The 19,606-nt window shown below is 36.9% G+C and overlaps 1 protein-coding gene across 2 annotated transcripts in view; it reads left to right on the forward strand.

The window, feature by feature from the left end:
• Positions 1 to 19,606, forward strand: part of MYO16 (myosin XVI) — a 326,118-nt gene that overhangs the window by 274,495 nt on the left and 32,017 nt on the right. For both annotated transcript variants that reach the window (XM_031056227.1, XM_005419960.2), the window contains exons 29-32: positions 703 to 799; positions 6,264 to 6,510; positions 8,283 to 8,590; positions 10,417 to 11,619. In XM_031056227.1, the coding sequence (XP_030912087.1) occupies positions 703 to 799; positions 6,264 to 6,510; positions 8,283 to 8,590; positions 10,417 to 11,619 (1,855 nt within the window). The remainder of the gene's footprint in view (positions 1 to 702; positions 800 to 6,263; positions 6,511 to 8,282; positions 8,591 to 10,416; positions 11,620 to 19,606) is intronic.

Here is a 19,606-nt window from a genome sequence, read left to right on the forward strand (position 1 = left end):
CTTGCCTCTAGAGGAGTGAGAACATCTAATGATTGTTACTTCAAGAACTAGATGATTAAACCAAAATACTACACAACACCAGAATCAATACTTAGGAGATTATTTCTCACAGATCAGCCCCTCTGTCTCTGACTTTGATCCTGAAAGGAGACCCAAAGCACAGCTTCAGTAAGCAAGGCTGGGAACTAGGATTCATAACTTTACTGGATATTAGGAGTCATTGTCACTAATGACAATGGGTTTCTCCCATCCTCCAACTTCAGTTAGGTTCTTCCTGTTCCACAGATGGCAGCTATCTCACCATTTTCTGTTCTACATGGGTTTGTCTTGTCACCTTTCCCCATGCACACACCCTTCTGCTTTATAAGACCTAAAACTTATCTTCTATTATGTTGTCTGACGTATTAGATTCAGAATGTTTTTTTCCCGAACTTGTATTTGACTTGAAGATTGCATTATTTGTTCTGGATATTTTTGGAGCTGAAGTGGAACTATCTGTCTGACAGCTTGTTCATCCTTTACAAATACATCTTTTGTTCAACCAAGTGATAACTGCATTTCTGTTACAGAATTGGCATTGTACTGTTCCTAAATTGCAGATATTATTTCAACCCTTTGCTGGATTGTTAACATGCAATCTCTATTTACCTGTCATTGTTTTGGCCTTATTTGTTGATGATTTCTCTGCTGTTTGTATTCTAGATAGGAGCTCGAAAAGTGTTTCTTAAGTACTGGCAAGCTGACCATCTCAACGATTTGTGCCTTCAGCTTCAGAAGAAAATTATAACCTGCCAAAAAGGTAACAATTACAGAACAAGTATTCCTGAGCTGTTGCTTTGTACATGGAGCAGAATATTGCATAGCAAAGAGATTTTCTCCACCTTGAATAGTTGCTGTATTTTATACATTTCCTTACAGATATACACAGATTTTTGAGATAATAGCATTGCACTTTCTCTCGGTCAAACATAATTTTAAGACAGTATTGAATGTAATTAAAACTTAGAGGAACTTGAATATTTTCTTTTTAGAGTAAGTTCAGTGATTTTTCAAGGCATCAATATCACCTTTACTTTCTTTTTCATATAAAATATGGTAACAGTGATACAAAATTGGAATAGTTTCAAATATATCAACACTAAAAACAAAGCTAATAAGTGAGTGTGTTTAGTTGTCCTTATTTTTCCCCTTTTCTTGCTAATTTCTTTTTTGACTGCTAGTTTTTTATGTTTTTATATTTTATGTTTATTTTTCCCCATTTTACACCTGCATTTTTCCTAAGGTCACTGCACTTTTTGACATATTTTTAAAAGAGGTATTATCCACTGCCTCCTGATTTCCTGTTACTTATGCTCCATTTTCTATCAGTCTCAAATAACTGCTGAAAATATGAATATTGCTTTGTTTGAAGAATCTTCCTTCACACCATTCATTATTTACCTAATTGGCTGATGTCTGCAACAATTCCCATTTTCACCTATTTAAAGGAAATTAAAATTACAAAATCTTATCTTTTTTATTGTCAGACACACAATATTGCAGACTTAAGAAATACAGACCCCTTTCATTTTAATTATCTGTTCCCCACTGTAAGCATGTAATAAACAAGAGGAAGTCAAGAGAAAACCTGAAGCAAGTGAAATCCAAATGGTAACAGTTCAGAAATGAACACGGAGAATGACAGGTAACAGACACCACACTTCAGCTGAGTTTATAACTTGGGCGTGATTTTTTGCTGCAAATTACTCTATTGCATTTATGCATTCCAAAAAGCAATAACAGTTTATCCTCTTTCCCTTGTTATGATGACTTATAAAAGAAAGGAAATATTTACTTTCAGAATCCAATTTGCAAACAGAATGCTTCAATATAACCCGACACCAACATTTAAGACCTCCTCAGATATGTCCATGTTTTGCAGAAGTAAGAGAACAGATCACCAAAGCCTGCCTGAAGAATGAAGATATTAGGGCTTCTTGACTCCTTATAAAATATTTTTCTTGGTTTTGCTTCTATCCTCCTTAATTAGGGTCACTTGAAAAGTCATTTCTGCCAAAGGTGTGTTTAAAGCTATGGCTCATCTGCATGCTTTTTATGATCTGGGAAGCCTGAGAAAATCAGGAACTTGGATGAGTGAGCAGTAGTCAGACATCAACCTCATGTCATTAGCTCATGAAAGAAGCTGCCTTTTGCAAAAAGGTCCAATTGTAAACTTGAAGAATTAGCATGCCAAAGAGCTCTGGCAGATTTGGAATAGAATAGAGTACCCATACATTGTTCTTATCTTATCCTAAAATTGATACCCATATACTTTACACTGACATAATGATGCTTAGTGAGTAATAAGTCAGTCCCAATGCACTTCTGTCCCCTCACCCTTTACATGCAGGGGACTTTGGAAGATATATGTCTCCTGAAAACATATTGAATAGTGGCCAAACTAGTCAATAGTCACAATATAACAAAAAATAAATCTGTTTAAAAACATCCAAGGGAGGGCTATGAAAATGGTGAAAGGCCCTGAGGAGAATCTGTACAAGAAGCTGCTGAAGTCGCTTGGGCTGCTTAGTCTGAGAAGGGGAGACTGAGGGAAGACCTCACAGCAGCCTACAGCTTTCTCATGAGGAGGAGTAGAGGACAGACACTGATCTCTGCTCACTGGTGACCAGTGACAGGACCCAAGGGATCATCATGAAATTTTGAGGCCTGTTGGGCACTGGAACAGGCTCCCCAGGGAAGTGGCCACAGCACCAAGCCTGGCAGAGCTCAGGAACTGTTTGGACAATGCTCTCAGGCACAGGGTGTGACACTCGGGGCGTCCTATGCAGGGCCAAGAGTTGGATTTTGATGATCCAAAGACACTTTGTGGATGCCTTCCAATTCAGAATATTCTGATTCTATGATTCTAATTTCTGTATCAGGCTTTAAATGTGACATCATATACTTAGATAAGAGCTTAGATTTAAGGGGAAGCAGGTCTTGCTCAAAAATCCTATCAATTCTTTTTACTTCAAGTCTAACTAGCAATCCCTTCTTCTAGGTTTGGGGGAAAAAACCCAAAACAAAGCAAACCATACAAGTCCTTCCTGGTATCCTGAAACTTATCTTAAGAAAAGAAAGGGGTCAAACAACAGTGAAAGCATGTGTAGAAACACTTTTACTTAAAAATATATCTGTGAGTTTAGAGACTTTGTCATATTTTTTTCTTCAGGTATGAGAGCTACATATGATGCATTTTGACCTGAATCACTGTGAAAATTGTTTGTACCCATAGGAAGTGCAATCATGCTGAAAGTTCTTCCATCAGAGTTCATGTAGATGAGGAATTCACTTGAATACATTGTATACACAATGGTTAATAAATTCCTCACATAACCCAGATCCATGGTCTACTGGAATTTTAGCTATTCCAATCCTCATCCTTAGATGAACTCTAAAATACTAGATATTTTTCTGCCCTGTGGGTGCTAACCTCAATTATTTTAATTTGCATAATGAGAATTATTTTAGATCTACATAAATGAGGAGCAAATTCACAAGGCAATCATACTACCCAGTACCCAACAGTAGTAGATGAAACTGAGCAGTAAAATTCTAGGATCTGAGAGTTTCATTTCACAGCATTTTTTTAGATTAAAAACCAAAACCAAAATCTTTCAAATGTTCTCATAGAGAAGGAAGTGTGGAGAAATGTGTATCATTTAATGAAGAACCTGAACTACTCAGTTAATGAAAAAGTGTGCAAAAGAGGGATGTCTATCTGCCAACCTTCCTAATAAAGCTTTGTTGAATGTTTCTTCTTCATTTTGGTGAAAGTGCATAATTCAGAGTAGCTGTACAGACTCTAAATGTTACAATTAGCTCTACTGGATCTCATTTTACTGGACCATTCTAGCAGGCTACTCTATGCTGCTCATTCATGCCTGCTAACAATCCTGTCACAGACCTGATCTCTTAATTTCTTCATTTTAACCAACCTTGGTGGTGTTAACAATCTTTTTTTTTGTTTGATTTTTTCTCAAGTTAAAAGCACATACAGACCCTTGTAAAAATGTTATTTTAAAATACAGATTTTTTTCCAAAGTCACCTAAGATTTGATGCTTATATTTCCTCTGCAGAGGATAGGCTTAAAGAGAATATTTCAAGAAAAAGCATTTTTTTTTATTATTACGCTCTTTCAAAATTTTTATATTCACGAGCAGTGAACTGTGATAATGTTCTATGCATGTGTACACTCTTTTTTGCAACAGTAACCCTTAGATTCAGACTCAGTAACATCTTTATTATGAATACTCTCATAAAATTGTCAACAATAGCTGTACTATTAATTTCCTTTTCAAGTAAATTGGGTATGTGCATTAATGTTTCAGCGTTTTAAGAAGTCAAATTTTATGGAATGTAATTAAAGGCATTGATTGGTTGTGATTATAAAAGTATAAACCTTCAAAGCTTTATATCGTAAATTATTATTAGAAATTATTTCAGGTTATCTGCATTTGAAGGTTTTCAAACCCAGTGAATTTTGGATAGAAGCAGTATTACATTATCATTATTATTATTAATATTAGCCTTTCTTACATCTTGTCATCTGGGCACTGAGCATCTTTATAAAAGAAATCTTTTTTTTAGTGTTTAAACAAGGCACTAGAAGATGATAAAAGTACCTTACATTACCCTATGCTTTAGCTGTTTATTTTATGCAACAACATTTTATAATCATAGAAGACTAATTGTATTTTTCTCTGTTGACATTTTCCCTTTAGATTATTTCAGCTTGACTCTTCATCATTTAATGTTGTTTTGCAGTAATCCTTTATCTGAAATTCAACTGTGTTGTTGTAAATACCTAGCGCATTTAAACTTTTTTATCCTGCAATCAACTCTCTCGGCATCTACCCCCAAACTCAAACAACATCTTACCCAGGCTATTGTCTGCTAACTTCACTGATGAAAAACTTTCAATTGACCAGAAAGAGAGTAACCATAAGAAGCAGTGATGAAGCTTGGCTTGGTTTTGATACGTATAAATTGATGAAAACCAAGAGTATTTTAGGCAACAGCAAATAATTTTAAAACAGGTTCTTCCCTATGGGATACATAACGTGGTTCTACATCTGGAAGGAAACATGATCTTGTGGAACTTAAAAACAAACAAACAAACAAACAAAAACCCCCCAAACAACAACAACAACAAAAACCACACAAACACAGTACTTTCAGTCAGCATCTTTCTGCCTTCTAAGCCAAAACATAGGTTCAAAGAATAATGACACCACCTGTTGCAGGCACTGGGATTAAAATGGTGCCCAATTTATTATGGCCACAGAGGCCCCTGTGCCCTTTGTTTCTGATCAACTGTACTCCAGAAATACTAGGATACTGAGTGATATTTGGGTAGTTTTTTTTGTAATGAATGTACTTATATAGCAAAGTGATAGAAAAAGCTATTATAGGAGATGCACTAAAATCTCTTCCCAGCATAAAGCTGACAAAGAGTGTGAAGAAAAAGTCTAATAGATAAATGAAGCTGATGCAATGTAGATGAAAACTTTTAACTGAAAAATGCAGATATAATGTGACAGGTACATTTGAGAAATTTGCATTAAATTAATCTAATTGTTTTAGCTGAAAGGAAATGAGCAGTGAAAGGTCTTTAAGTCAAACAAAAAAAACCCTTGTATTTGGTATGGTTTTGTTGGGGTATTAAGTACATTGAAACACTTACTTACAGCATTTTTTAAAGCAGAACAACAGCAATAATTTAATTCCTACTGCATTCACTGCAATTAATTCATCCAGGCTTTTATTTTGAAACAATCTTTTGACCTTTGCAGCGTAAATGTATGCTTTCACAATCTATAGTACACATCTATGTATACATCTTACATTGTGCATATGTAAGATGCATACATTTTATTACATCTGTGTTGTAATGTAATAAAAAATAGCATTCCCTGAAAATAAACATTTTGAGTTCTGATAGCTCAAATTTAATAATTTACTGTCACTACATTGTTTTAAGCACTGGCAGTACAAAACAGAGTTCCACTATGAGTTTTACTCCACTAAGAGTAGTCTTAGTTTTACTCCACTAAGAGTTTTACTATGTTATTTATATGCCACCAGATTTCTTTCCTAATTTGTATAAGATATTGACTGAACTTGGCTTGCTCATGTTTTAGCAGAACACACAGTGATATTAAGTTAATTCTGCAATTAGTTGTCTTTCACTGGTCCATATTTTCTCCTTCCACTATGGTAGTTGTAAGAGGATTTCTAGCTCGCCAGCGCTTGCTACAGAAGATGAGCATCAAACAGCAAGAGGTCACCTCAATCAAAAGCTTCTTGCAGAATGCTGAGGATATGGGATTGAAAACATATGATAACTTGGTGATCCAGAATGCCTCTGACATTGCTCGGGAAAATGACCGGCTCCGCAACGAGATGAACGCTGCCTGCCACAGGGAGAGGGGAGAGGCTAGAAACAGGCCAGAAGAAGGCCAGAAAAGGTAGGATGAGAAACACCTGCTCTGAAGAATTAATAAGTCTCTTCAGTTTTTGTGAATTCCTTCCCTGCTTAGAAAACAATAGAAATGACGGAAGGATTGCGAGAGGATTCTCAAGTATATGATCATCCCAAATCAATATTAGGTCATATTTTTTTCCTGTGTATCAGATAATTAAGTCTAGAAAGTTAAGGAGACCACCATATCCCATTCAAGGGGCACTGAGCTTAGAGGAGCTTATTCAAGTCTCTGAGACACTTATTTTTTACAGAAATACTTCTAATTCTATGATAAATAGATTATAGTTTAACTTCACCAGACCAAACAAGCAAAAGAAAAATTCAGTAAAGTCCACACTAATAAATACTGATTTCTTACTGAAACAAGCAGATTGATTGTGAGGAGGATGCTTTTCTTTAAAAGCGGGCAAATGATGTTTTTTTAACTCATGTCAGAATTTTCAGGAGTACCTACTTTACAAGCCCAGTAAATGCTGGAGAGCCATTCTCTAGGCACTAAGTCTCTGATTTCTCTCTTAGACAGCTGAGAGTCAGCTCTATCTCAGAGTTAGCATTTGCAGTTAATCGGTATGTGTCAACAGAAAGAATGTGTCTATAACTTGCTGGACATATAAATGTTTATTTTTCCATAGGAACTTAATTTTCATCCAGAACAGCTCCCTTTGCTATCATTGCTTTTGTCAGTGACTTTAATAAAAGTAAAAATGGCAGTGCATCTGCTTAATTAGCTTCAAATATCCCAGTGATTACATATTGGAGGAAATGCCTTTGTAGGAAAGACTGTAATTAAACATTACAGTGAAAACAAATTATCCACTGAGCACCATGCTTTCATCTTTTGCTATTTCATTTGCTTCATGGGCAGCTGGCTATATCCTGTGCATGAATTTCAGCTCTGCTGGTGATTTGCCATGCAGAAATACAATTTAAAAAGACAAATGCTTGAGGATTTGTTTGAAAAATGTCAGTATACACATCTTCTATCTATTACATTACTACTCTAAGTTAAAAGGGTCTCAATGTTTTGATTCTTGGAGGAATAAAATGTTAGAAGAATTTTTGTTAAAAATCAATTTGTCAGAAGCAGCTGGAACGTTATTTCTCACTATGTATTCAAATAGCAAAAAAAAAAAGAAAGGGAAAAAACTGGATTGTAATTGAAACAACTAAACATAACATCTTAATAATAAAAATTATTATTAAAAGTAATAACTAATAATTAAGTTTAAACTGGAAGACATAGGGATATCTGGGTGGAATTGTTCAAGCAGCCAATGTAGCTGGTTAAAAAGGCCATCTAATATTTTAAAGATTTGCATTATCTAAATAGAATTTATAGTTGTCTTTTTACAAAATAATGGTAAAGGCTCAGCATTTGCTGCCTCAGTAACTTTCTATTAAAATGGATTTCCCAGAAATTATCATTCAGATTAAAAACCCAGCTTTTGATTGTGTGTAGCAATCAAAGTGTGAACAATTCATTCAGTGAATGTCTGGTCAACAATATGAGACTGCTTAAGCAAGGCTGCATTTGTGTGAAAAAGGGCCGGTGTCCTGATTTATCATGAAACAGGAAATGGAAGGAAGCTAGCAGCTTGATCTGGATTTGTTTGTCAGAAGATTACTACCCACATCCCCTCGACGCTGCAGGGGAGTTGTGAGATTGTTTACCAAAAAGCTGTTGTTACATTTGCATGAACAGGTTCATTGTTATTGCTTGAATAATGCATCTGGGCCTCTTTTCTGTGTTTCCAGAGCTGAAGACAAGGGTGGGAAGGTCTCTGAGGACAGCTTTGCCGGCTGTCGAACCTCTAAGCACTTTCACTCCAGCTCCGTGCCTGTCCCCATGGCAGTGGATGGCTTGGTGCATTCTGCGGCTGGGTCATCCATCAGATCCCCCTCCCTGCACTCTGTTTTCAGCATGGACGACAGCAATAGCCTGCCATCACCAAGGAAACAGCCTCCTCCCAAGCCAAAGAGGGACCCCAACACACGACTGAGTGCCTCCTACGAGGCTGTTAGTGCTTGCTTGTCGGCAGCTTCTAAGGAAACCGCTAATGAAGGTTAGACATAAAGGCAGAGACAGTCGCAAATGTTACTCTGAGTTATTGATTTATTCTTCTCACTTTGATCCTTTTAAACACAGTCAAATGCCTTTGAGAGGTTCTGCTTCCTTGAAATATTTTAGTGGCAGTAAATAAAATTAGCCAATTTGTCATTTGTTCCCAAATCAGCAAATAATACTCATGTGTTCTAATTGCCCAGTTTGACAACGATCAAAACCTATTTGGAGAAATCTCTCTAGAAACTAGTAATGTGTCAACATGAGCTATTCTACCCCACTGACCATTTTCTTTCACCTTTTAAATTGTTAGAATATCTTGCATCACTAAAACAGAATGCTAGAATCTTGAATTTCACAGACTTAAACATTAAACTTTCTCTTACATTGTGTCTATGCTCACATGAGTAATTTATGCATTCAATGTTTGTTTGTTTAGGTTGTTGTGGTTTTTTTTGGCCATAATTTGCATATAGTGATTTTTGTTTAGAAGGAAAGTGCTGCAAGTGTCCCAGAGTGTCTCAGTGCATTATGGTGAACATAGCATGGTTTTGAGTTCACTTGTTCTATTCTCCTTTACCTTTGAAATGAATGGGTGGAATATGAAGGAAAGGAATGCATTCTGCTTTCCTTGATAAGCCTGACTTTTCATGTTTTGTGTGAATGATCCTGAAGTTTTATCAAGGAAGATCCTTCAGGTTGGGTTTAAAGCTCTCTATAACTCCCTAGTACTGCATGCGATGGATAGAAGTCTTTGCAGCTCCCTCTCTCAAAATAATTACTGTTCTCATGTCCAGTTCATTAGGTGGAAGTCCATTTTCTTTAACCTCTTCCTTCAAGCTCTATGTAAGGAGACATGAACTATGCCCAACATGGTTTTAAACTAGTATGTTTTAAGGAGGTCTGTAGTAATTTAATCTTTCTGTGTCCAAATCTGCAAGAGATTTAACTAAGTTCTAGCAGAGGTGTTTTGAAAGAACAAAAATTTATATATGTGTGTGTGACCTTAACAATCCTGCTTACATATACTCATAAAACAATTTCAGAGCTTTTATATGTATGAAACAATAGGGCAAGTTTCTCTGTCATATACTGATTTTTCAAGAATTATGTGAGTTTTGTGTTTTTGTCCAAAACCAGCTCTGATTTATACCATTTAAATTTGGTCTTAAAAGACCACTCATCTAGGTATCTAGTCTGTTCACTCCATACATGCCTGGAGGCTATAAAGAGACATCTAGTTTAGTTAAATGTATACTCACCTGGGGATTTGCCCTTAGACTATGGGATTCCCTAAAGTTATAAATTATTTCCACACCTGCAGTACCAAAGAAGAGAGGGACATAATATCATCCCATAGTTAGAAATTTAGAGATATTACATAAAAGAGGGGTATTTCAGTTACTGGCCGTCACATATGTGTCAAAGTAGCACTGTGCTGACTCCTGGTTGAAGGCATGTCCCTCTCCCTTGGAGCAACAGAAGAAATAAGCACATATTTCCATGTGTTACAGATCTTGCAGTGCACAAGTATATTTTGGATTCAAAATACACTTCCTCAGGTGCGAGTTCTCATTTTTTAGTGGCAGTAGAGTTTATGAAAGGAGATTATATGCCCAGGTAGCAAAGGCCTGTGGTTGGGTAGCTGAAAATTCTGCATTTTATTCCTAGAAGTATGCTTTATGCTTTTGCTTGGAGTCCTGTTTTGTGACTGATGCTCATTGTAGAACTAAATGGGCAACACTTGAGGGCTTAAACTACTAGACCAGTGTAAGGAAAAAACTGACTTTAACTTGTTAATAACACAGACCTTTTTCACCTTCCTAGTACTGACCCGTCCAAGACCACACAGTGATGACTATAGTACCATGAAAAAAATACCTCCCAGAAAACCAAAGCGAAGTCCAAATACAAAACTTAGTGGCTCTTATGAAGAAATACCTGGCCAAAAGCCTGGGGATGTAAAAAAAGCAAGCACAGTAGTTAAACCAAGTGTCTATGACACTGTGACAGTACAGAGAGCAGCTTCTACTGATGGACCACAACACGGCGTGTTGAATCTCTTTATGTCACAAGAAGAGGAGGAAAATGAGCCTGTCTATATTGAAATGGTAGGGAACGCAGTGAAAAGCAGTTCTGCTGAAGTGGAGAGTCCAGAACAAGGAGAGTCTGTATATGAAGAAATGAAGTATTTTCTACCAGAAGAAGGAAGTAATGGTAATGGAATAATACCAGTAGTGACTGGATCTCCTCCTCTGTTGTTTGAAAGCAAAAAAAATATTAACATTGAAGATGGAACATTGGATGGAAACAGTCAAGCAGCTTTGATCTATAAAGACTCATGTGACATTCCAGCCCCTTTCCCTAACTTGCTCCCCCACAGACCACCACTTCTTGTATTCCCTCCAACCCCTGTCACATGTTCACCTGCTTCTGATGAATCACCTTTAACACCACTGGAGGTCAAAAAGCTTCCTGTTTTGGAAACCAACCTAAAATACCCTGTGCAGTCAGAAGGTTCAAGTCCATTGTCACCCCAGTACTCCAAAGGCCAAAAAGGGGAGAATGAAAGACCAGTATCTCCAGGCTTGATTGTGTTCAGTGTTTCCACCAAAGTGACTCCTCCTTCCACACCACCTCCTCCAATGCCACCACCCCCTCCTCCTGTACCACCTCCTGCTTCCTACCGGGCTTCCGCACATTTTGCGTCCCCTCCAGAGACTTGTGCTAGTTTTCTGATTAATGCAGGGAAAACAGGTACAAATTCAGATCTGCCAAAAGTACCTCAGAGAACCAATCCTGCTCAGCTTGGATGCTCGTCTTCTCCATTTTCTAAACTGCCTTACTCCCCAAAGGTGGCAAGAGCAGAGCACAGGAAATTGAACTCAAATTCATCGTCTTCATTTTCATACAGCCCTACAAACTCAAGGTCATTGACCAGTCCCCTTGATGAGTTAACTAGCTTGTTCAACTCAGGAAGGAGTGTGCTACGAAAATCTGCAGCAGGACGCAAGATCAGGGAGCCAGAAGGTAAGATAGTTCTCTGTGCTTCTGTATTGTGTATTTTTTCTGCATCAAAACTTTCTTTTCTTGGAAACTGATAAAGTAGGCAAAAATGCAGAATGAAAACCTTGACTGGTCTGGGGTTTTTTAAAAGGTCTATTGTAGTCATAAAAAGCACATATAGAATATAAATGACACATAAAAGCTTCAGGTTTTCTCTGAGATAAGACTTGTCTGAAATAAAAGTCTTCAGGTTTTGTCTGAGATATCAACTTTTCTTCTATCAAAATGTTTGTATGACACAAGTTTAAATGTTCTTTTAACATTTCAGCTGTCTCAGTAAAATAAACACAGATGTTATATTGTGTGAAAAATGAGTTTATGCTATCAAACTATAAAAATACTTTGAATTAAAAATATGGCTGGTAGATATGCTTTGAAGACTGTCTTTTAAAATTTGATAATTTCATTGAAATGAAATTCTGTATTTGGGGATTTATTATCCCCCTAAGTAATGCTTGGACGGAGAGTCATGCAGTCAACAATATTTAACAAATTAAATTAAATCCTGGTTCTGCATCTCAATGGCAACACCAACTCCAATACCTTTGGAGTACTTTACTCCATTATTTTTCTGATTTAAAAAAAAAAAGTTTCCTATTGAAAATATTCAGTACGCTTTATATGGAAATTTCTCCCCATAGTAATATCTCCTAAACGCAAAATTTTGGGAATTTAGAATTTGGAGTGAGAAAATCTCTAGACTGTTTTCTCTGCTTCTTCACTTCTATCTGTCCAAACAGCTTGTCTTAATCAAGAACTGTGAGCAGCATATTCAAAATAAGCAATACATTACTATAGAATTACTTAGGTTTGAAAAGAACATTAAGATCATTGAGTCCAGCTGCAAAACTAACACTTTCCATGATTTCAGCTAATCATAGTTTTCCAACTGCGCAGTTTCTAGCTCCTCCTGTTTGTTGCCCATGCTACATGCCTTGGTGTGGATGAACTTCCATTGGCCTATTGATGTGCCACCTTTTTGGGAAGAATCTCAAGTTGCACTTTTGAAATACAAAACGATGCTGTAGACAACAGGATGCATTCTCATATTATTCATTGTCCATTTTCTTAAGTACCTACTGCTCCACTGATTTTAGTATCATATTCTAATTTACACAGCTACACTATAACAGAAGCAGGTGTTTTATCTTGCTCTGTATATGTGTGTCTGTCTGCCACCCTACATCTCCCCTTGGCACCCTACGGCCTAACAACCTTGGCAGCTTTCAGCCAAAATTGCTTTCAACCAAATACAACAAGGGCATAAATGTCTCAAAATTAACTGAGTTAATTCTACAAGCTTTGTGGAAGTTAGTGTGTAGGTTGAGACTAGAGACATTCAGCTATCCAGACCCTTGAAAAGCTTTAGCTGGACCACGCTTGTTCTTGTATGCCAAATTCAGTTCTGTATGTTGAATGAGCTATGAACTGAGATTTCATCAGTTCTCAACCTCAAGAGAATGTTTTTTTCTTATGCTAAGTGTTCAAATTGATGAAATTGGTAAAGGAGCTATTACAGTAGTTTTGCTTGCTTTGACAAAATGAACATTCACTGTCTATAAATATATGTAGAATGTTTTCTGTGGGTTTTATGATGGTTTTGTGGTTGATTTTGGTTGGTTGGTTGGTTTTTTAAGTTAGGAGTGTTGTTTTATCATATAGTTTATACATTTTTATCTGCTGGGAAGTAACTATTAAAGTTAGTTCTTTGGATGTATCTTCTCAAGTGTCTCTCAATGTACCTGGTGAGAAAGTGTTGTAAACCACTCCAACCAGGTCAAAAAAAATAACCTTTACCTTAAAATAAAAGTTTCTTTGGAATTGAAGATTTTTGCAAATGCAATGATCAACTAAACGTGACCAAGATAGAGTTCAGCTTGCGTCTCATGTGGGTTGAAGCTAGTGCATTAACAGAGGGTACCATAAAAAAACTCTAAATTTACCTTTCACATGGAAAATGTACTTCTAAATATTTCATCAAGGGAGCAGTAAGTATGAAAGATCAAAGTTCAAGAAAGATATACAATAAAAAACCTGAATCAATATTTTATGAGCTAGGAAGCTACTGTATACTAAGTGCAGTTACATATGAATAGTTCAATGATAAGTAGATGGACTGAAAGTAGCTAAGAAATACAAGTGAACATATGTGTGTGTTTTTACATTTTGCCTTTTTTCATGTACTTCAAGTGTTCATCTATTTTCTAGGGTAACAGCTGGCAAAAAATTATTTAACCTTTCATGCAAAATAATACGACGGCAGTCATCAGAGATAACTCCCTACAAGTTGTGTAAAACTAGAAGTTGTCATGTGCTGCTTCTGATATTTTTACCACCTCTTGTCTAATGCATATTAAGTTCCTAAAAGACTCCTCTCTTTCTTTTTATCATTTTTAGTATTTTATTTATCGACAATGATATGGTGGAAAAAAAAAAACAACTCAATAGAATTTCATGAATGTTGAAGACATGGCCTAGAACAGCACTCTGTAATGTGCAGTTTCCTTTATTTTTGGAAGTTATAACCCATCGACAATCTTAACTAAAACTGGAAAGTAAAATTGTGGGCCATTTTGAAGTCAGGGAGAGTTACTTATGGGAATCAGGGAGTTTCTGTATGGGATCATCAGCCTTGGAGATGAAAGCCTCCTTGCCAGTATAAAAGCAATACAGACAGGTCCCCCAGCATGCCTCCCTCTCACCTGGAGGAGTAATTCCAAGGCCTGAGAACATTTATGTCCTTTTGGCTCCTGACCTCGTTGTGAGAAAAGCTCATCCAGAATTACAGTAGAGCACATTTGTAGTTTTCTGATGTGCTGAAGAGTTATTGTGAGCTGAACTGAGAGCGTTGTCTTTCACAAGGGCAATAAAAAAAATCAAATGGCAACAGCTTTCTTTTTTTGGTGGTTGAGCCTGTCCTTTTTTTAAAATACAGCACTAGCCCCTGCTGGCTCAAGCAATGATCCAGATCATATAGTATGCAATGTCATGAAAAATTCTTAACATGTAACAAGAGAAGTTTTTTGCTCTGCAAAGCTGTAACAGGTGAGAACCTAGGTAAGGTGATTTCTCGAAGGTTGGGAAGAGTTGTCTTTGAAACTGCAGTTGTATTGTTACACAGGGATTTGTTTTTACCCCGTATAGAATGAGACTTGAGAGCAGACAAGTGATAATACACAGACACACAAGTCTTTTTTGATCTCTGTGATTTCTGGAAGTGAAAATTTTGGTCTGCAAGACAGACTGAAACTGAATAGTCATGTGCAGAGCCCCCTACTCAAATAGACAGGATCTGAGATTTGAAACCGAATTCAATCCTTTAATCACAAAACAGCACTCCTTAGCAGGATATCCAAATATTTTTGTCTATTCAACATATATGACATTCCTTATATAAGGAAGAGACAATTACATGTTTAAGCATTTCATATTAAATATTCATGAGCAAGGACAGAATTTTCTGTTCATCAGTGTCGAGGAATGATACTCAGATTTTGGTAGGTCGTGATGTTATTTCTCTTAATTGGTATAGTTGATATTAAATTATTCCAGGCAAAGGGGAATCATTTCACCTTCAGAACAAAAGGTAGAATAAATCCTAACCAATCACCCATGCTTAGATTGGCAGAATGAGTATTCATGTGGATTTTGAAGGGGAAGTATGCTCCTTCCAAGGAGGTGTGATTTTACCTTAAACTGGGTGAATTTCTTACCTTTAGTCTATTGAGATGAAGGCACAATGTTTCCTCTTTTTCCTAGTTGTTGAGAAAAAATTGACATAGATACTTAACTTTTGTGTCTGAGAAAAAGAAAATAAGTTTGCAACTCCACATCTAGGTGCCTAAGAAGAAAAATTATGAAGACATTTCCTTTATATATGTTACCTATGTATAGGCATCAAGTTTTGTGAAATATTGTCAGTGTTTCAGTACAAGTAAGTATGTATATTCAAGTCTACCCATTCTCCAGTGACTTATTCCTTTCCAAATGGTTTGGTAACAACAGCAAAGGTGTGGAAACTTTAGATTGTTAACAGTTTATTGTTATCAATACTGTTATCATTTGTCCAGTATCCTTGATATCCATTCATTATGTGACCCCTTTCTTCACTTACTTCCTAAGTGACATATTTTCCTTATGATTTGTGAAGCAGGTAGCTTCACATATCAGTGTCTTGTCCCACATTCTTCAGTTTAAGCATTGAAAGTCACAGGAAGAGAGTTACAACTGACAAATAATACAGATATTTAGATGTACCTTGGGAGTAAAGCTTGCCAAATACCCTCTATTGAGATTGACTCAAACTTGGAGAACAACAAAATGTAATGTATATGTATGAAAGGTACTGTCCTGTCAAAGGCAGGTATTCCTTTGATATCTAGGAAATAATTTTCCCTTATCATCAGGTAGAGCAGGCTATGGCACAGCTAACATCTCAACTGTGGATTGCAAATTAAGTCCCTACTTGTGCTTCTGTGATGAAATCCCAGGCCTTTTCTCTCTAAGCGACTCAGCTTTTTGTCTTAAGCAACTTAATAAAGATAATCATATCTCTATCTCCTTCCTATTTGTACAACAAAATAGATATATTCTTATTGTGGCAAAAGCAAAAAACTTGCAAAGCATGAGTAATACAAAAAGCTGTGCTTTCAACTTTTTATCTTTTACCTGTAAATGCTGGAGGAATGATTGTATAAGGCATCAAACTTCTACATCTTTAAAGAAAAATTTTCAATTCATTAAAACGTAGTCAATTAAGTTTCAGCACACTTCTCAGAACAAGATTAATGTATTTTACATAATTGCCTTAATTAATAGGGAGTGAGGGTGACTTTCTGTGACTAATTTTCAGATCAGCTCTCTAAACACAGGAGAGTCATCAACCTCTGATAGAATATGTGGAGTTGGAAGGACCTATCAGGATCATGAAGTCTGATTCCAGGCCCTGTGCAGGACACCCCAAGAGTCACACCATGTGCCTGAGACTGTTGTTCAAACACTCAAAGTGAAAACAGGCTTGGTGCTGTGATCACTTCCCTGAGGAGCCTGTTCCAGTGCCCAGCCACCCCCTGGGTGAGAAAGCTTTTCCTGATACACAATCCCCTCCCTTGCCCAGCTGGCCATGCTGTGCCTGACACCCCCCAGGACAGGGTTGGCCCTCCTGGCTGCCAGGGCACTGCTGGCTCATGGTAAACTTGCCATCGACCAGGAGCCCCAGGTCCCTGTCTGTGGCACTGCTCTGCAGCTTCTTGTTCCCCAGTCTGTCTGCACATCCAGGGTTGCTCCATCCCAGGTGCAGAATACAACACCTGTTAAACTTCATAGTATTGTTGATTGTCCATCTCTCTGCAGGGGCTCTCTGACCTCAAGGGAGTCAACAACTCTTGCCACTTCAGTGTTATTGGCAAACTTCCACTTTCACTATGGACTACTTGCAACTCTCAATCTGAATCTCTTGCTGTAGGTCCAAAGTGGGAGGAAGCATTGCTAGTAAGAGTTCAATGCAACTCATTACAAAAACACCCTTTCTTGGCTAGCCACAGATGCCCTATACAGAAAATTACGCAGGAGGAGACAGAACTGCTGGCAATACAGTTGCCATTCAGCCCATGATAGGTGATTTTTCTGAGGAAATAATTGTGGTTTCTATTATTGCAGCAGAAAAGGGTTAGAAAAGTCTAGAGAAAGTACACTCGATTCCTATTTTCAGAATATCTATATAGCCTGTACACCCTGAGAGATGACACCTTAATCTGCAGTCTTCTCCTGATCTAGAAGTCTGCCATTATCTGGATAATGCATCACAGAAAAGACCTATTGTTTCTGTATAAACATAATGTACCAAGAATAATCTTCCATTTCAGAATGTCTGAAAACTAGTATATTTTACTGCTGAAGACTGTTCTGGGGTTCTGTTATGACTTTTTTTTCACTAAAGCATTTCAATTTCTGGTTGACTTGACTGTTTGCTGTTACAGCCTAAAACCACATACTATGGAATTTGCTTTGGTTATCTGTTCCAGCACGTGAAAGAGGCTTAGTGTGTGATTACCATAAATAATTTTAATCCAAAGATTATTATAAGAACAAATCAAATCTAATTTTCAAGTGGAAAAAAAGGGTATTATCATAAAAATTCATATTTATTTTTCATTTTAAGTACTTGTACTGATCAGAGAGGAAAATATCACCGCACTTTTTGTTTTACAATGACGTTAGACTGTATCTATCTATGGCTATTGGAAAGGGATCCTAGAGTAGGCAGCACCTTGGTCAGACCTACTGCAGGCTCATATTGATACCAAGTCGCTGCTGAAGAGGAGGGGCACTGAGGAAAAGTAATTGCACTGACTTTTCTGTTCCTTTTATATGGTCCATTTCTGAGAACTGCAGGCATTTCTTTTAAATTAATGACTGTTTTGCATCCTCTCCATTGAGCTGGTTTTGCTTTGTGTCGTCTTCATCCTGTCTGATACTTGAATACAATAACTACACCATACTGGTTCATATTAGTGCATTTCAAACCCAAAGTTTTTAATAACATCCCACTTTTAATTGTGACTTGGATAATTCAGGTAGACATTCACAGGATTTTCATTTTCATAGCAATGTCTTTTCTTCAACATCTTATGTGACACCATGATTCCAAATTCAGAAATGGTTCCGAAAGCTGTCTCTTTACTAACAGTGTTATGGGCTTCTTCAAATAGTAAGAATTTCATTTGTAATTCACAATGCAGAACCACAAATTACTTTGTTAAGGAACCACTACATCATTAATTGTAAACCAATTGTGAGAAATTGGCCATATCTAAGAGAAAAAAAATTATTTGTACCACATTTATGTTCCTGACACCAAAGAAGAATTTGGGTATTTGGCAGTAAATGTCATGTCACTTCATTTTACAGGAATTCCAGCATTTGAAACATAATGAAGAATGAAATATGGACATACATTTTAGTGAAGGTCTCTAATTAAATTCTCAGCTTCAGTGAGAAATCTCTTCAGATGTTTTTAACTTCTTTACATCCATCTCAGCATTAAATTATCTTTTGTGAAGAACCTCAGTAGAGAACAATAATTCCATTTCACAGAAAATGTCAAGATTGTGACATTTATATTTGTTTTAGGCTGAAATGAAAATCAAGCTTTCCAAAATTCTGTGCAGAAGTAAATATTCTTTCATGTCCAGGCTTTCAAAGATGTTTGTAAAGTACTGAAATGGTCTGCCTCAAAGATGGCAAAAATGCTTCTTACTGAAGTAAAGTAAAATGCTTCTTACTGAAAATGTTAGCAACTAAATGTGTTGACCTTTTTCTAGACCTAGATAAGTTCAATAGTAGTCATTTCAAGGGTTGGCATTTAGGGGAATGACTGTCTTATAAACAAGCCAAGCTACTTCCAAACTCCTTGGCTCAGGTATCCGAGAGCTGTGCAAACTCCAGCCCCTCAGGGATGACACAGAGTTATTGGCAGGACTCATGCAGCTCATCATGAAATAAAACTCTGCAACTCTACAGACCTGGGTGTGTGGATTACGTTCTAGTTCCAGCATTGGAATTTTGTGGGGCTGGGTGGAGAAGCAAGAGAAGACAATTTAAAAGAGACTGATGAAAAGACTTGATCATAAACGTGAGAGTACCCTGACCCTCATGCTCTCTCCACACTGCTACACTCTGACGTGAGAGAGTAGTCAAGTGCTTTGGAGTACTGGAGGTAGGAGTAGCATTTAAAGCAGTTAGGGACATCTGCCTTCCTCCTGGCACCGCGAGTGAATAGGAAAATACAGAAACCTTAAATTCAGGGCTCTTTTGGTTTGAGCTTTCAGTCTCTTTTAAAATGAAAGGCATGAAAATTTGTTTTTTTCACACTTTGTGTGGTGAAAATTTAAAAACAAAATAAACATATTAAATTGGGCCTGAAGTTTTACATTTCGTTATTTTTCTTAGA

Source organism: Geospiza fortis, unplaced genomic scaffold (assembly GCF_000277835.1).
Source record: "Geospiza fortis unplaced genomic scaffold, GeoFor_1.0 scaffold192, whole genome shotgun sequence".
Lineage (NCBI taxonomy): Eukaryota > Metazoa > Chordata > Aves > Passeriformes > Thraupidae > Geospiza > Geospiza fortis.